This window comes from Peromyscus californicus, unplaced genomic scaffold (genome assembly GCF_007827085.1).
Source record: "Peromyscus californicus insignis strain IS unplaced genomic scaffold, ASM782708v3 Scaffold_9__1_contigs__length_137607984, whole genome shotgun sequence".
In the NCBI taxonomy this organism is placed as follows: domain Eukaryota; kingdom Metazoa; phylum Chordata; class Mammalia; order Rodentia; family Cricetidae; genus Peromyscus; species Peromyscus californicus.
In genome coordinates, this window is record NW_026294617.1 from 132,526,568 (window position 1) to 132,545,849 (window position 19,282).

Sequence of the window (19,282 nt, forward strand, 5' to 3'; positions counted from 1 at the left end):
TGGGGAGTTTGCACTTGTTTGTCTCCCCAGCAGGGTTTCCTGTACCTTTGCTTTCCATAGGTTGTGTTTAACGGTCACTTTACCTGAGGACTCTTCCTTGTCTGCCTACTGAGAGCCCTAGGGTCCAGTCTTTGTTTTGCTTTTATTCCAGGGCGTCATTTATCATCAGGTGACCTGAGACCTGTTTTCATGATCCCGTGTTTGCTGCTTATGACACACCATAGGGTGCATACCCAGATGAACAAGGGCTCCACCTCCATCCCCATTCCCAAGGAATAGAGGCCATCATCTGGACCTTGAATCTGAAATATTTGCCAAAATTCTTATGGAGCCAGTGATTAAATTAATTATTTCATATTTTATTTTGTTCTCAAACTGCTACACATTTAAGACCTTCATTTCAGTCTGCTCCTTCTTTTTTTCCACCAAGAAATTCCTTTCAAGTGGCCCATTTGAAGGGTGATATGTTTCACTGGGAAAATTTGGAAAGGCAGCATCAGGACAAGCTTGAACATTTACTGTACTTAGAGCATGTCATCTAACTCTGTATGGTTGATAGATTTTTTTGTTGTTCTTCTTGTTGTTTTTTATTTAATACAGGAAAAGCAGAAAGTATGAAAAATAAAGTAATTTATGAACGGTACCACCACTGGCCAGTAACTCAACTGAATTCAATGCTGGACAGAGCTGTGGTCTTGATCTCCCTCCATTCACGCTCCTTAAATGGGGCATCTAGGTCTGTAGGGGACGAGATGGCTCCCCTGTAGATGTGTAAGGCCGGGAGCTTGAGACGCTTCGGCATCGGCATCGTAGACCCATCTTATCAGATCCATCTTATCAGACCCAGCTTATAAACCTTGGGGTCACTCCTATCTATGTAACTCTGACTGCTTGTTAACCACATTCAACTTCCATTTCTTTACCTCAAAGAAGATGCAGAATTAAGAGAAATAAGAAATAAGATGGTATTTTGGGCAAAGTACTGCAAAGTCTAAAGTGTTCTGCCAAGAGCCCAAGTTGTTTAGTTCTCTGCATTTATGATCAAATGTGCTAATAGTTCACTGCAAACTCAAAACATGCTCGTAGCTTTCTGCTTTTGCAAGGACACCAGGTGCTCTTTCAGAAGCAGTCACCACCAAAAAGCTGAAATCCAGGTTGTGGACACCAGCGTTCTTAGGGACACCATGTTCTGATGGGTCTTGCACTCTGCTCTCTTCTCAGGTGGATGGCTCCTACCCCTTGCCTTCATGTTGCGGGTGACAGCAGCCTGCCCTGAGTCTTGTCTGGTGTGCACCCAAGATGTAACCGTGTGTCAACAGCTAACCTACATAGTAGGTAATGAGCTCGTAGCTCCACACAGCAGTGAGTGGTGTAGCCAACAGACTCGTCGCTATGCATGTACCATGCCTGAACTACGCTGTACTGACTGCTCTGAGGTATCCAGAAGAGGCACCCTCCAAAGGAGCAGGCCTTACATCACTAGGGCACTTGTACCTTTACTTTATTTTCTGTCCCTAGTGGTTACCACCAATAAGACGTTAGTGCATTCCAGATCAACTGAGATATTTTTATGATAAAAGGATATCTGTACCTCATAAAGCTACATACTTAAAAGTGAAGAGAAGAATTTAGATTATGGATACTGCTTTTGTCCATACTTTGTGTAGATTTGAACCTTACCACCAAATGAAGGAAATGTAAATGATTCTGAATACTGAACGGCAATTGTTCAGCATTCGTAAGATTAACCAATGTACCAGCAAAACCGATTATTATCAAAGCCCATCTCATTTTGAAAGTCTGGTGTCTCTCTTTCTCTCTCTCTCTCTTTTTTATCAGTCGTAAATGAGCTGTAGAAATGCTAACAAGAAGTGCTGCCTGTATTCATTACATACTGCTTGCTTAAGTCAACAATTTAATAAGACACCTTATTAACAAATTTGAAGAGAATGTGATTTACATCCTGATATTCATGGAAGGGATAAACAGGCTATAAGCTCTGTCAGTGGAAAATTTTCAAAAATGAGACCGAGTGAAGGCAGAGTGGAGGGAGGGAATTTCATCCATTTCTAAAATCCCAGGACTGTCTGGGAATTTGGAGGTAGACCCTCTCATCTTGTCTGAAAGGAGGGAGTTTCCTGTTGTAGGTATCCAAACTGCTCCTGGTCAGTGCTGGAAATAGACACTGTGGATGTGCTCCCATCCCATAAGCAGGCTTCTCCATCGCTCTGCTTTGTGATGTGCGTGTGAGATGTCAGAGCTGGCATCTGCCCTGCACTGATGCACTTTCCTGCATCTTTGCACCCAGGATGCCACCCATATGGGGCTAGACTTCATGAACACAGAGTCAGAAAGGGACTGGAGAGTGTTTGTGTCTCCTTGCAGATGAGAGAAATCAGAGCTTTCTCAGTGAAAGTCTGAAATCCCCAAAGCACTGGGTACCCAACAAACAAAGAACTCCCCCAGCTCCTCTCAGACATGATGGTGAGAGAGACAAAATGCCAAACTGGCCAGAATTAATAGAATTTAAATAATCAATAGCACATGCTTTAGAAAGTGCCCTGATTCAAGCTTCTGTGTGCTGTTGAGAGAGAAGCAATTCTTCCAAGAGAAGGCACTCTGAGCTGCCTTTGTCTTTTACATTTTTATCTCTTTGTTTCAACCATGCAGTCTGAATTTCCCAGGGGAAGTGGGATTTGCTTCCTCCATGGCTGGTGGTTCTAATATCACCTTCAGACCTCCTGGAGACAATGGGCTCCTTCATTCTCATGATACTGTCATCTGCAGTCAAAACAACTTTAGCATGATAAAGATGTGTTACAATAACTCCTGATTACAATGCATTTTTATTGAGTTAAAATGCTTTGCTTTCTAATGACAGAGCAGTGATGGCTCAGAGGTGATTATGGGAAGGGATTTAACAGTTGGAAGCCCTGAGTACCACCTGTCATCACAGGATGGACTGATATCAGACAGGAGGCCAAGATGGCCTCTACTATAATGAGGACCCTGCTGACAGATCCTCCAGCTGTCTGGAGAGACTCTAGATCTGATCAAGTTGACATCTGATCAAGTTAGCCTGAAGCAGAAAAAAGAAAAAAGGAAAGAAAGAAAGAAAGAAAAAAAGAAGCTGAGTTCACTGAGTTCCTCCACACTCTCCACCCAGCCCACACCTTTTTGCTGGAGGGTAAAAGAAATAATTGACTTTCTAGCATAAATATGCATTGTTGACAAATGCTGGCTAGGGAGCTGTATCAGGCAGCTCTGAGGTTGAGGTGGAGGTCCACAGGGACAGTAGTGCTGGCCCAGGTCAGGACTCAACCTCCAAGGGAGGCCTGAAAAGTGTGGGTGAGCCCCCAAACAGTGAAGTCCACATACCGCGGAACACATGGGTTTATTTTCCTTCAAAGAGCATATTCCAGAGACAGAGGAGAGGGTAAAATCCACCATTCTTCAAACTTGCAATCGTTTCCATTTTGCTTCTTGCCCCGCAGGTGACAAATCTCCCTGTTCTTCACCCTGTGCACGCACCTACCTCTAGCTTGTGTTTTCTTCCCCACAGCTGCCCCTGAGACCACCAGGGTCCTAATCCTTACGGACGGACACCTCTCCTCCGTAGAGAGTGCTAACCTGACTCTCCTGGTTAACCTGGCCCTGCTCTCTCTGAGCAGAAATGCAATCTATGGAATTCAGGAAGGTTCCCTGCATGCTCTCACCAAGCTGCAGACCTTGTCACTGAGCCGCAACCGCATCCCCAGTTCTTCTCTGCCTGACCACACCTTCAGCAAGCTGCGAAGCCTGCAGATCCTGGTGCTGAGCAATAATGTCCTGCGCACCCTGAGAGCAGCCTGGTTCCGGAACACCAAGGCCCTGCGCCGACTCCTGCTGGACGGAAATCAGATCACCAACCTCACACAGAGTTCTTTTAGAGGCGCGAACCTCCACAGACTCAGGCATCTGGACTTATCCAACAATTTCATTTCCTTCATTGAGAAGGATGCCTTTCGGCCCCTGCCCCATCTGCAGGAAGTGGACCTTTCTAGAAACATGTTGGCTCACATGCCAGACGCCTTCACCCCGCTGAAGCAGCTCAGCGTCCTGAGCTTGGAGGGGAACCAGTGGAGCTGCACCTGCGACCTCTACCCGCTAGCCCGCTTTTTAAGAAATTTCATGACGTCTCCGGTTCGCATACTCTATAATACGAAGGACTTAAACTGTCAGGTATCCCCGCCAGCTGTGGCCGCTGCAAAGAGCATGCTGAGGCTGTCTGAGACCAACTGTGACTCCAAGAGTCACAACCTCACTCTGGCTCTAAAGGACAGGCGTGGCCTCCTCCCAGGGCAGGACGTGGCTCTGATGACTGTGCTGGGCTTTGCAGGTATACCAGGGGAGCAAAGCCCCCTTCTTTACCCCTCTAGTGCATGTTCTTGGCGTGCGTGAGTCCTCTCCACAGCAGCCGGGAGAGCCTCCTGCAGGTTGTGGAAGGGAGAGGTTGGTGAAGAGAGGTCAGCAGACCTGGTACAGGTTGCAAGCACTTCCTGTTTAACAAGAACAGTGCAAGACAGAGATGGGGCCTGAGAATGAAGGACTCCGGTCTGGGTGCAACTAGTATACTCTGGAATAACTAACTTAACTTGTTACTTAGACTTCCTTTTATCATGACTGTGACACAAGATTAATTTCTCTGTTTCAGTAACCACTTGTCACACAGTACTGGTGTGTTTACTAGGACCCTAAGAAAAAGTTCAAAGACCTGGTGAGCAGTAGACTCTTCCCTTCACTCACATCTATGCATTTTCTCTCCCTATAAAAGTCACCAATGGGGACAGGAGAGATAGCTCACTGTGTAAAGACACTCGCTTCCAAGTCTGATGGCTGTCTGCAGGACCCACACAGTGCAGAGAGACAACTCCTGTGACTTCTGACCGCCACACCAATGTCCATGGCATACTCACCCAAATATCCCGCCCCCTCCGTCTCTCTCTCTCTCTCTCTCTCTCTCTCTCTCTCTCTCTCTTTCTCTCCTCTGTGTGTGTGTGAAAAATAAATATTTATAATTTTAAACTCAGCATTACCCACGAGTATGGAATTTTCAAAGACTAAAGACGTTGTATTTAAAAATTTGCCAGTGGGCTTTTCCAGAACCACAAGATGGTGTCAGCAGGACATCTGCAGGCACCTCACATACAGAACCTGTGGGCTGCAGTCACTGAGTCACTCAGCATATGACTGCAGATTTGAACCCTGTCTCCCCTCGACAAGCTGTGTGCCTCAGGGCAAGCGACGTGCACCGTGTGTCTCTGTTTTCTCTTTTGCTGGAGGGCTTTGTATTCTTTGAAGACTTGTATTTTTCCATCTCTTTCATACACTTTTCCCAGGCCAACAAAGGGGTAGATATCATTCAATTTTTAAGAGTAATGGAATTTTAAAATGCATTGGCTATCATATCTTGCCAGATGAGTGATGTACAGTACTGCCATTAATTGACATTTCCTGAGTGATTTATCTCTCTGTGTGTTTTAGAATGATCTCAGTGCACAGGGTAATGAGGAGCGTGTGTGTCTGTGCTTCTGATTGTGTATGTGGGCACATGCACATGCATCTCTCTGTGCCTATGTGTCTGTCTGTGTGTTTCTAATTCTCTCTCTCTCTCTCTCTCTCTGTGTGTGTCTCTCCCTCCCCCTCTCTTTGTGTGTTTGTGTCTATGTCTGTGACTGGTGTGTGTGCATCCCTCTGAGTGTGTCTGTGTATATGTCTCTGTTTGTTTGTGATTGCACACACACGGTGCTCTATATCTGTAGGACAGAGGCTCACCAATGGTACCCAAGACTGAGTAGTGGATTCTTTGCTATAAATCATTATTTGAGAAGAGGTTCCAGGTGAATGAACTGGACACCAGCTTTTTGACTGCTGGCTGTGCTTCTAATGGAAACTAGCCGATACAGTGACCACCCAGGAGCCATCGAACGCCCTCAAAAGGGAACCCAAACTTCCCAGAAAAACCAATTCCTTTGACATCTGTGTAACAACATCAGTCATTTAAAATTCAAAGAAATGTACTACAAATGACAAAAGCATCCCAGTAGCAGCAAATTTCCTGATGTGCCCTGGTACCCAGTGGATAAATGACATGTACTCCAGAGAAAACCCAGGCAGCTGTACAGCCAAGTAACAGGCCACACAGCATGAAGCAGGCATGTTCATGGCAGCTCCTGTACAGCTTCCCACTTTCCAATGAATGTTCTCAACCTTAAAGAGGAAGGAATCCGTGAACATTTGCCAGTCTTCTGCCTATAATGACTTTCAACACACCAGCTCTATAGGACACCGCTTAGGGGATATCACAACACAATATCTTTTACAACTATTTTTAGAACCAGACACTTAGAGATGTGTTTTGTAAAGGAACAGCTCTTTATCTATATAGATGGGCATAGGTTCTAAAAGATTCCAGAATCTTTTTAAAATAGCAGGAAGCTTAAAATATATGGGTCAATTCTGGCTCAGAAGCCCTAAAATTCTCAAGAAAGGTGTCCAAACAGAATTTGGGGGTCCCCTGTCTCTGATTGCTACTAATAATGTATTATTGGCATCTGACTGGCTTTTCCATGGGTTCTGGGGGTGTCTAACCTCCAGTCCTCACACCTGCATGGCAGGGGCTTTATCCACAGAGCCAGCTCCCGAGTCCAGCTGGAGGATTTTTGCCAGAAATTTTTATTCTTTTTAACTTGTTGCAACACACACACACATACACACACACACACACACACACACACACACACACACACACTCACACACACACTCACACACACACACACACACACACACACACACACACACACACACATCCCTATTCTTTCAAGTTCAAAGGTATGTGCTCATTAATAGTGTCATTGTGAAGATAATGAGGCATGTGTAGCCAACTGCTTCGTCTCAGCCATAGCTTTTATTTCAGAGTGAGGAACTGGCTTGGCCAGAGGCACACAGCAAGAGCAGACATCTCTGCCAGCCTGCACTGGTGCCAGGTCTTCCTCACCACAGTGGTTTATCAGATTAGACGATGAAGTGCTTCTGTTCTCAGAATGCTGAGAAGAATTCTTTCCGTTATAGTCCACAAATGTTCCTGCAGTACCATCCTTGTGCCTGAGTTTTGGGTTTGAGGGTAGGATGGTGAGAAAGACTGAAAATTTCCTGTTTCTGCACAATCCTTAATTCTGGCAGAGGAGCACAAATGCAGAGCAGGCAAAATGAAGGCAGCATGGAAACCATGACCCACCGTCAGAATGTAAGGAAGAAAGGAGGCATGCATGGTTGGCAGTTGGGGATGGGGCATGACTCAGAGATGGATTCACATGTCTAGGTGGCTGGGAATGCCATTTGTCAAGGTGGGAAAAGTGAGGTGAAAGTCAGAAGGACTTCATTCAGCGTTGCAAACTTGGGCCCCTTTCACTTTTGCTCAGAGGTCAATCAATGTCTACCTAATACACAAAATGACAATACCAGGCCTCTGAAACTAGAAATCATCTCTTGTGGCTCACAGGAAATGCAGAATCCTTTTAAAAGATGAGGGAAAGCAGAACAAAAAATGAAGTAACCAAACAAAAACCAGAACAACACTGAGGAATTGGGAGGTACTGATTTAGATTTTAAAGGACAATTAAATCAAATAAGCAGAGAGAGAAGATGCCACTAGAGTCACAGTGAACACAGCAAAGGCTGAAGTGTCCTAAAGACAGTGAATGTTGGAAGCATCAAGCTTGGAGAAGGAGGATAGAGAGAAATTCAGGTAAGGGAGGAGTTTGAGCTGTCTGCTGGATGGACACCAGTTGTGATGAGTCGTCTGGACTGGGTGAAATAAGCCAAAGGCATGTGGGGTCAACTGGTCATTGAGGATTAGGGTTCTGAGACTTTCAGGGTGTCTAGCAGCTTTTATCTTCTTTTATTATTTATGACCATACAAAAAAGTAAACGGAGAATTAAAATGTCTTTTTCATAAACTAAAAATAATCCTCTTATGTTGAATGAACTGCAGTTTCTGAAAAAGCTCCAGGTGTTGTTATAATTGTTTTAAATAATGTCTTGTGTATGTGTGTGTTGTGGTGCAGGCCTGTCATGTGTGTACAGCTGTGTGCACATGGAGGCTACAGGAGAATGTAGGATGAAGTACTCTATCAACCACCCCAATATTCCCTTTAGACAGAGTTTCTCCCTGAGCCCAGAGCTAGGCTGGCAGCCAGCAAGCCGCAGTGATCTCTCTGTCTCTGCCTCTCAGAGCTCTGCTGTTACAGTGCCCATGTGACCACACCCAGAATTTCTCCTGAGTGTTGGGGATTGAACACAGGTCCCAGTGTTTGCGCAAAAAGCACCCTTGCTCAGGGAACCATCTCTCTGACCCTATAATTCTTTATATACAAACTGCAAAGTAGAATGCAGTCAATTAACACAGCCTCTGTCTGGCCCGATGGTTTTTCTGTGGTGATGGAGGACTCCTATGCTTTCACATGTGTGAGAGTCACATTTCTCCCATGATGTTCTTCTAATGGTCTTTCTGTTTGTCACAGGAGTCGTTGGTCTCATATGTGCAGGGTTAGTCATATTTAACTGGAAACTCCAACAAGGCAGAGCAAATGAACGCACATCCAAAAACCTTTGTTGCAGAACCCTCAATGAATCCCCGTGTGCTCATGAAGAAAGAAACGGCCGTGCTGTGGGATGCTGTAACTGCCACTTAACTCAGGAAAATGAGACAGAGGTCATGTCCTATGTGGGCCTCAGAAAGGAAATACCACTTAGACAGGAGAAGAGGCATCAAGCAATACTGGCCTCCACGTCCACAGCCCTGGACACATCATTCAGAAAACTGAAGGGGAGAGACCATGGCCCAGACAGGGCTTGCTCTTGCCTGGGTGAGGCACTTCTACCGGCAGGATGCTTGGGGTCTTCTGGGAACAAGAAAGCTCTTCATGATGCAAACTTAGTTACAAGATGTCTGAAGACAGCTGAAAAACTAAGCAACTCAAAACACGGAGAAGTCCAGGCTCAAATCCTGCTGCAACACGGAACGAGAAAAATAGGTGAGCTTGTCTGTTAGAAAAATCCCACTGTGCTTAGTTTTTCAGAAGAAGGAACCTTTTTTCAATTTCTCCAGCAGAGAAGTGCTATAAAATTCACTGTAGTCTGACTCTTCCTTTTCTGAAGATAAAATGTACTGGGAGTGTGTGTGTGTGTGTGTGTGTGTGTGTGTGTGTGTGTGTGTGTGTGTAAACATGCACATGTACATGTCTGAGTACCTGTGTGTATGCATGCTCCCGTGCTAGCCGATGTGTCTCTATGAGGGGGAGTGTGGTTCCTGTGTATGTAGTGAGTGTGAATCTCTCTTCATTTCAGTATGTGCATCTGGGTGAGTTGTTGATGCTGCCTCCTCATCCTTGAACTGAGCATTCCTCCCCTGCCTGAAGAGTAAATTTTGAGGCCCAATACCTAAGGATGGTTAAAAAAGGAAAGAGAAGAAACCTCTTCAACAGTATTGCTAAGATTTATGAGAGGGTGGGTACCAGCTTTCATCCCAACGTCCTCTGAGCTCTGACGTCGATCTGCAGTAAACAGCCTTCCCAGAGCACAGCACTTGAGAGGAACGACCTCTTAATGCCAGTGATTCATTTCAGGAATGGTGTCAAGAAACACTTCGCTTGCTGAGCTGTCAAGGATGATAACTTTTCAGTTCTGGGAAAGTCAGGGCTTAATTCATTGTCCCATGTTGGGAGCCCAGTGAACCTGGCCGTGACACCTACCTGCTGTCCAAGGGCAATGCCAGTACTTACGTGGAGGCAATGAATCAAGTGTCTTCCTTTCCTTCCTGAGTTCTGGGGCAATGCTTCTGAACCCTGCAGTGCAAACTTACACAGCTGCTCGGGAAGTGGGCTCTGCCACTTATTTCAACTGGTTTAGAAGAAGCAAGGTTTTCTGTTGGAAAATGAATGACAGAGGAACCATGGGATGCACTTACTGTGGGGATCTGGCCCTAAGGCTGGATTTGGGCACCACGGGATAAGAATGAAACTATATTTTATTTCCTATGTGGCATAAGGCAGGACGTGAGTTTATCTGACTGCATTTCTTGCTGGTTCCTTGGGGCTGATGGTTTGATTCCAGACAAAGATGGCCAAGAAAAAAAACAGCTACCATAGAAATCAGAAAAGATTTATAAGAAGTAAGGGCTTAGCCTTTTCATTTCCTTTTAGCTTTTAGCAGTATCCAAAGCCTCGCTTTGTCTGTCTGTGGGGAAGTTCTACACACAAGAGGATGTGGTTGGTTAACCCTCTGTAGCACTGGCTCCTTGCTTCATATGGGAACACTGGTCTGTCATATCAGTGGTGACCTTGAGGAGACACCTGCAGTTCTGCAGCATCCTGGGGTGGGAGGGAAGAATTCAAGGAAACAGTCAAGGTCATACTTGGTCCTGAAGAAAAGTCTGGGTTTATGCCTTTAGCATGGGACTTAAGAACAGACCCCTGGGGGGTGGAAAAGGTGCTAGAAACCATCTAGTTCTTACCTTCAGTTTCTAGAACTCTCTGAGAATCTTATAAAGACCATCAATTCTTTCCCTGTACAATCTTTACACTCACATACAGTTCCCATTTAATCCAGCCTTCTCACACCAGCATATTTCTCATGGTCACCCACAAGGTAGGCCTTAGGGTCTGGTGTTATTCTAGCCTGGGGCTTACTTCACCTCTTCCTTTGCCTTAGTAAATGGAAGCTTTTTTCATTTCTTTTTCTCTAAATAAAACAATTCCATGAAACAAGTGGAAGTAGGTTTGTGAGGCATAATTCTATTCATTGTGGATAAGAGTCAGATAGACCGATCCAAGTCCTGATGTGTAACTAGGAAAAACATCAGACATCTAAGTGCATCTCTTGCCCTTTAAAGCCCTAAGAGAACAGCTCTTCTGCAGTAGACCATGGCTCTTGTGACTATCAAATGAGATAATAAATGTATAATATTTAGCACATTAATTTGTTATTCTTATGAACACAACTAATATTAGGTTTTCATTGATATTATTGAATGTGTATTATTAATAGTATATTTACCTATATCATTTGAAAGTCACAGACAGATACTGCTCCCAGGCAAAGTACCAAATCACCTACTTATTAATAAATCTTTAGTGGATATTGCATTAAGTTGCTGGAAGTAAAATAAGATGACTTTCTGCCTATAGTAAGGCAACAAGTTTTTATTTTTGTTCTGTCTTTGTTACTCTGAGGCCTGAACATTGCTTCATATTTTATATAGATTTTCCAGATTTGTATTCTAAAATGGAAAATGAATAAGAAAAAAACTTACTATGCCACTTGAAAAGGATTCAGATGTCATTCATCTTTAAGGTAACCGTGACTAAATCTAAATATGAGTTAATATGAATGTCATTTATTTCCTAATACCACAGTGTCTGAGTCAGCGTCAGTTGACTGACAGGTGGCTACAAAGAACACCACTGCTAACATATCAAATAGCCAAGGGTCCTCTTTTGTGTTGGCAGAAAATTAGGAAGTACTCAGGAATTATGATAATTAAAGGAATCATGTCACAATTTTCATAAGGTTTGAGGTTTCTGGTTGATTGGGATACTACAACTATGCCCAGTGGTAAATTCCTGCATTTATTGTTCAGCAGATATGAGCAGCAGCGACACATTTAGAAGCAGATATGCGACATCCACCTCAGCTTTGGCAAGAGAGAGTCTTGGGAAGCATTTAACAGACAAATCATGGCAGCCTCCAATGGGAAAAGGAGACAATGCTTCACAGCCACCTGGACAGAGATTTTTTATCACCAGCCCATCCTCTAAGCCATGGGAGCCAGAGGAATGTGCTGTGGGCAGGATCTCCCGCACACATAGAGTGGGATATGATGATCATTGTGGCCTCTTAAAGCAGAACAAGCCTATGGATTTTCACCCCAACACTTCCTTTACCTGTAAATATGTGTCCTGGGATGAATTTCAGGATTATATGAAAGAGAAGAAGCCAGATCACAGAGAGCACGTGAAATCTGAGAAAGAGCAAATCCAAATTAACAGAGCAATAAAAAAATTCCTCCGGAGTCGGGAGAACAAAGACAAATCGAAGTTGTCAGCAAAAATCAAGAAGGCATATTCTACAAAGAGGATTAAAGTTCATGATCCTGATTTAGTTGGGGGAAACAGGTTGGCAATGTCAGCAAAAACACCAGTTTCCGGGAGACAGCTAGAGAGTGAAAATCACCACCTGACTTCTTTGGATCTCAAAAACTGTGCCAGCCTGGAGGAGGTCAAGGAATCAAGAGAATGGTTTCCAGGGCAACAGCTTTTGAAAAAGAAGAGACTCAAGCAGTCCCATCCAAGTGAGGAAGAAAAGGGAAGGAACCTAAGGATAAAGTCAGGTCTGCATCCCTTTGGAAAAGCTAAGGTCCACCCGGAAGCATCCCCACAAGAACTCCCCAAAAGACATAAGCAAACAGGATTACCTCCCAAGAAGCTAGCCAGAACTTCTGCGAGAAAACTCAGAGCAGCACCCTTGGCTTTTGTCAGTTCTCAGCTGCCAGCTAGGAGCAGTCATGCTAACCCCACTTGTTCAAAGATGCCACTGGAAAGTGCCCCACAGCAGACCCCTTGCCAGGGAAGAAATGGCCTCCACAGCGCTGACAGCTTGTCTGTAGGCAATCTGGACTCTGTGCAGAGTGACTGCTGCCCAGTGGGCCACGTTCCTAATGGAAGCTCATCAACAGTGCTTCAACCTATAACCAGGTTTCCTGAGCAACAGTGCTCACTGCCTCTCTTCTCACCTGCACAAATAGAAAATGCCACCCAGCTACAAATAGAAGCTATGGGTCCCTCCCCAGCCCATTTGGGAAATGTAGAGAATAGAGTTTTATCATCTCAACACTCTAAGGGAGCTACTGACCATGTGATAATGGTGTCGACTCAATACATAGACCAGGACAAATTAAAGACCAATGAGCTAAACCAATTTACTTTGTCCCTCAGTGACCAGGTTGACACCTTCAGCAGGGGTTACAGCTTAGGTAATAATCAAACTTTACAGCAGGAAGAGCAAAAATTAAGCCATGAACAGCTTGGAAGTGAAGAAAAACCATTAGTGAGTAAATCCAAAATATTACATGAAAGTGTGGAAAGTTGTATTGTGGATGGGGAAGGAACTGATGGAGGAAACAAGATTCCTCCATGCATAGAAGATTGTGACTCCTCTCCCACTGCCTGGACACAACCCCACAATAACCTGCCATTCGTGATGCCACATTCTTTTCCACTCCCAAAAGGAATGGAACTTCTCAAGGAGATCTGCTTACCTCCCACTAGAAGCCAGGCCCTAGGCCATTTATGTTACAGCAGCAAAGGTGGAACTGGCACCAACAGTGTGTCACTTGGAGACAATCATGGGGAAGCACCAGGGACACGGGCAGCGGGCAAAGACCAGAAACAAGCACTTGATGAGAGAAATGCAAATGCTAGTGCAGTGAGTTGGGAGACTCGGCTGGGTGCCACAGATGAAAGGCAGCAGAAACTTGTAGTGTGTTGTCCCGGTTCTGACAAGGAGATAGTTTCCATTAAAGACTTGAGTAAAGTCAAAACCATCATGCTGCAGAGTGAGGCAGATCCCCACACTCTCAACCGTGAGTCCCATTGTAGAGACCCTGGAGACAACCGACCAGACGTCAGTGCACACAGAGACGATTCTGGGACAGTGGGCATGCCAGGAGCTTCTTACCATTCTGGGGAGTTGAATATCACTCATTTTGAGGCAGAAAATGGGGTGCCTCTAATTCCTCACAGAGAAAATGGAACTGAAAACTCCGCTTACAAACCTGCATCACACCCACCATCTACTGAGGACTCTATTCCACCACTTTTAGAAGCTGAGTAGCGAGTCAGAGACAGCAAACTGCATAACATGCCTTTTCTGCTTAGGCTGTCTTCTGAAGGATCAAAAACACCCCTAGCCTTTGTGTATGCTGAACACACACCGTTTAGGGCATAAATCCTCAGTAATTCTTCATTTCCAGTGTAATAGAAGTTCATAGTCTGTTACAGCACAAAAATGGAAGCTGGAGCCAGGAGCGTGCTCCCTATGGTTGAGTGAACAGACTCCTTCAAGGAATGGGACGATGGAAACCTTTGCCTCCTCTTGGAAAATCAACCGAAGATTTAAAAAGCCTCAAATGAATGAAAGATTCAACATGAAAAGGACATTTTGTATGTGATGTATATTTTATGGAAATTATTATGCATGTCTCAATTAGTGCTATTACAATTTTGCTTTCTACACTGATGATTATATATTCACGTGTGCCTGATCAGTGTTCCTAATTAGGTGTAATGAAAATTCAGCCATGTTTGTTAATTGTACTGCATAGTGGTAAATTTTACCCATTTGTAATTTCTCTGTCGATAATTTTCTTAGATCTTAAGTAGAAGTCTTTAAAAATCTGCTATTTGTCTAAGAGAAAAAAATTGAGGATTTCCAAGCCAACTGTAAAATTTGAAAAATCCTTTAAGTCCAGAAGAGGGCAATCTCATCTCCCTTCCTTTCAGAAGGGCAAACAGGCTTCAAAAGCAACACAATGGCTCAAGAACAAAAGGAATTTTAACGAGCTTTATTGCCAATTGTTATTAATATAAGGCTTTGAAAACCAAATAACCATTAACAGGAGTCTTTGGCCGGCTGCTCTCTCCAGTTGAGCTTGCCACTGCTGTTTGCCCAGAGCACCCCTCCTTGCCCAGAGAACCAAATGTGCTTATAAATACTGGATGTAAAAGCAGTGTTGAATAAACCTCTTTACTGAAAGCCACATTTACCTGAAAACTACAGGTCTAGTCAGGCAGTTTATACCGACACCCAGTAAGACATGCAGCTTATGCATTCACAGAATGGAAGACAATACTTCACATTGCCTGGTGGGGGTAGGGGAAGATTCCACAGAAACAAGCGTTCTCTTTCCCATCTTTGTATCTGTCCCAGACTCTATGTCATTTTTAGCCATATTTGATATTTAAAATATCAAATATTAACAGATTGCTTGGACATTGCAAACACTGTTTGGTGCTCCACGTCTATTTCCTGCGTGGCGCTGACAGCAAATGATGAACCATTCTCGTTTTGAAAGTCCTTCACCCTTCCTCTGTCTTGCTCAGTGTCAGGCATCTCCGGCTCAGTCTTTGCCCTGTCTGTTTTCATTTGGCCTCTCTACCTGGGCTTCACTCCCATGTCACCCTCCTGTCTCTCCTGATACCACTTCATTGTGGGAAGTACCTCTGAGGCGAGAGGAACAAACGTCTGCCTCCCTGTATGGTTGGTTTCTTCTGTTCTGACTGACAGATGGGGTGATGTTTTTGTTTTTCTCTCTCTCTCTCAGTTTCTCAATGTTTTAAAAGTGCTGTCTCTGTAGTGAAGGGTCCTTTGCCTCATTCTCTCTCCTTGTCACCACCAGTATTCCAGCTATGCAGGGGCTAAGCCTCCCCTTCCTCACTGGCTGACTCTCAGAAGGCAGCAGAGATGCCCCCTGCACACACACTGTCCTTTCTTCCTTAGGGTGCTTCCTTTACAGTAGACCTCAGGTTTATGTGAGTCTTCTGGGTCTCCATGGCAACCGCACAGGTGCCAGTTATACTCAACCGGATCACAGTGCCAGCAGCCCCCGGGCTGTTCTGACCTGAGAACATTTCTTCAGTTTTCATGCTTTAGTTTGTCTCTACTGGGCATGTGCTGCTAGGGGCTTGCTGGATGTGCAGTTTCAGGTTCCAAACCAGGGATGCTCTTTCTGCAGGGTGAGGATGGCACCCGAGAATTTCTGCTTCCACACACATACCACGTAGAGTGAATAGTATGCTGCCCACACAGTCAAAGATAATTCAAAAATTATTTCATGAACTACACGTCAAGGTTTCAGTAAATGATGAGAAATCCTTTATACCTAAGGAATTTATTTCTAAAACAATTATTCTGGTTTATATTTCTTTTCCCACTCTAGAGACAAAATTAAAATTATCTACAATTACATGTATAAATTCATATTGCAGTTTCTGAGGCTTTCCAAAGTCTGACATTTAATATCTATAAAGCCTGCTTGGTCTACATCACAAGTTCTAGGCTAGCCATGATTACACAGACCTTGCCTTTAGGACAGGCACCAAGACTACATAGAGAAACCTTGTCTCGAGAAAAACAAAACAAACAAAACAAAACATACTTCCTTGTGTTTATGTTACTGACTAGAAATGCTTTAGTCTGGCTAGACACTTAAGCCAGTACCACAGCGTTTGGAATATTGGGGGTTTGGATTGTGTTATGAATTTTGAGAGAGTGTCTAGGGGTGACATTGAAGAAGTTGAGAGGGCCGGGCGGTGGTGGCGCACACCTTTAATCCCAGCACTCGGGAGGCAGAGCCAGGCGGATCTCTGTGAGTTCGAGGCCAGCCTGGTCTCCAAAGCGAGTTCCAGGAAAGGCGCAAAGCTACACAGAGAAACCCTGTCTCGAAAAACCAAAAAAAAAAAAAAAAAAAAAGAAGTTGAGAGGGATGAGGGGGGAGTAGAAATGATGTCGATACTCATGTCTGAAATTCTCAAGAAATGAATGTGAAAATGAAGAAATGGGTGGGAGAACATGGTATTAGTCTGTTACATCTAAAGATCTTCATCAAATGGTACCTGGCCTGGGGGTTTAACTTGTTAAACTAGCAAACACTCATCTCTTCCCTCGCAGTGAATTTGCACATTTTCTTTGCTTGGATGATTGCATTCTCTCTCCAGCCCTCATTCAGTGAATGCTTGTCTTTGGCTTTGGATCTCTGCCCACGTGGTCACTTCTGGGAAGACTTCTACAACTCACACTATCTCTCTGTCCCCTACTTTCTGGAGTTGATTTGGTGTGCATTTTCATAGAGTCTTTTCTTCCTTAATCTTGACTTCCCTCAGCTCCATGGACAGCCCTGCTCCATTGACTCCCTAGCCCCATCTCAGGTCGGAGTAAAGCAGGAACTTGATAAATTAATTGTTTTTTTTTCACTCATGATAGTATGTTTATTTATCTATATTTGTAGTAGAATAAAAATTTTGAGTTGAGCACAATTTCTTAGTAACAGTTGTTTCCATACAGTGACAAGTTCATTGTTAATAAAAGAAAGAGTAAAAGTGAGTTGTAGTTATTTTAGTGGTTTCTTACTGAACAAACATTACAATCCCCTGTTGGTCTCCCACAGGGAAAAAGTACAGTGCCAGGCATTATTCATTCTAACGAATAGTTGATCATCTTCATACTAATTATGACTACCACAAACAACTGGACTTCTAAGAGGTCCTGGTGTCAAATATAGATCTAATAATATAAATTAATTGTTGAAGAAAAACAAAAATCAGAGTCTTGATCCCCAGTTCCCATCATCTTACCGCTCACCCTAACCATACGGTAAGGACCCTCTGGGCACTGTAAAGACAATAGGAAGAGCAGACCATCATAGTCATGAGGCAGATGCCAGGGCCAAGGCAGGACCCAGCTAAGTGAAAGCCCAATATTACTAGAAAGTTGTGACTCTGCTGTTCAAGGACACCTTGGCTCCATCTTCCTCCCTGAACCTATAGCCTGTATCTTGTGCTGATAAAATTCACTCCTTAGTAATACAACTTTTTCACTAAAGCAATCGCGCGCGCGTGCGCACGCACACACACACACACACACACACACACACACACACACACACACACACACACACACACACACACACACACCACGAAGCAAATAGATCCCTTTATTGATATTTCATGTGAAAACTTGGTACAACTCTCTTCCTACAGAGAGAAAGGAACTTTGGATAAGGCACTCTGTACATTTATCTCCAGATAATGCTCTCAAGATCACATTGCAAAACCAGGAAAGGTCTCCTCAAACTATTTTAAGTCATGTAATTTTAATACAAAACTTTCCAGACACCAGAATCTAGACACGGAATGGGAGGCGCCAACATGAAGAATTCCTTCATTTACTCTACAGAAACTGTGTTTTTGAGCATTTCCAACCTGTGGTTCTGAGTGCTGCAGTTATAACAACGAACAAAACAAGACTCAACAAACAAAACAAACTGCTTTTATGGTGTTAACCTGCGAGTATGAGATGATTCTAAATTCAGTACACACACATCAGATTGAATGGTCAGAAGAAGAGACTGTCCTCTGACACACTCAAACCACATCCTGTGCGAACTTTCACTTTTCTTCTAGAAGCTTTTATGAACATAGTGGATTGGGCAATGACTTTTTGAGTGTTGCTTTAAAAAAAGGGCAAATCATACCTTTTCTTTCAAATGTCTAAAGCAGGGCTCACTCTATCTGTCCTTTGGGAGTGCTTTCTGGAATAGTTAACAGACTCACTTCGTCTGCTTTCTTGCGGAGAGGTTTAGGGAGAATGGCCAATCAAGGTTGTTGAAGAAAAGGCAAGACCAGATGTGCTGTCCTGAACAATGAGAGTCTTCTAGCATTTATATATGAAGAGCTCAGAACAAGGCCCACTGCCCTCTCAGGGAGATCCATGGTGTCTTGACCAAATTTGAGCAAATGGGAGAATGCAATAGCAGAGAGACCCATAGACACTGCTGTCTCCCAGTGTAAGAGAGACAGCGAAGACTCACCCTATCCTTTGAGAACACAGGGAACAAGAGCTACTGTGGCTGGTGCTGCCAGATTCAGGTCGCAACTGAAGACCTTGTCCCCTGGGCTCTCCTGCAGGCTTGCTTCACCATGTGAAAAGCCATCTTGAGTCCATCTTGTGCCAAAGTTTTTTCTCTAGAAAAGGACTCAGTGTGGCTCAAGCTAATTAAACTGCAGCTGACATGGCTGTGTGCCGCCTCTCAATCCCAGGTCTCTCTTTTCCTAAACAGCTGTGAGGAACAGCTCAAAACCAGAGAGCAGCAACACAGAAATCCAAACTGTTCAGGCCTCCTGGTCATTCGAGACACAGAAGGCAGGTCAGTCTTCCTACCATGTTGTTTCAACACACACTGGACACAGATGTTAGAGCCACAGTCTGTGATGGGCTTTGGAACATCACACATTTTATAAAAGGAAACAAAGGCACTCACTTCAGGACATGCATTCCAGCCCCGCATCAGCAGAGATGAGATGGGCTTGGGGATGGAGTAGCCGATGGGAGGTCTGATGTGGTGGTATGCCATGTCTGCTGCTGCAGCTGCTGCAAAACAAGGTTGTAAACTTCACTTTCTTACTCCAGA

The 19,282-nt window shown here is 44.2% G+C and overlaps 2 protein-coding genes across 2 annotated transcripts in view; one reads left to right on the top strand and one right to left on the bottom strand.

Moving 5' to 3' along the window:
• The window catches only part of Tnni3k (TNNI3 interacting kinase), a 268,692-nt gene that overhangs the window by 55,512 nt on the left and 193,898 nt on the right, over positions 1–19,282 (bottom strand). Inside the window, exon 21 of the mRNA XM_052730298.1 lies at positions 19,133–19,242. Coding sequence (XP_052586258.1) covers positions 19,133–19,242 — 110 coding nt within the window. The remainder of the gene's footprint in view (positions 1–19,132; positions 19,243–19,282) is intronic.
• Positions 1,218–14,698, top strand: Lrrc53 (leucine rich repeat containing 53). The gene is made up of 4 exons (XM_052730306.1): positions 1,218–1,335; positions 3,563–4,378; positions 8,562–9,074; positions 11,681–14,698. Exons 1-4 carry the CDS (start codon positions 1,248–1,250, stop codon positions 13,927–13,929), a joined length of 3,666 nt encoding a protein of 1,221 aa, XP_052586266.1. The 5' UTR covers positions 1,218–1,247; the 3' UTR covers positions 13,930–14,698.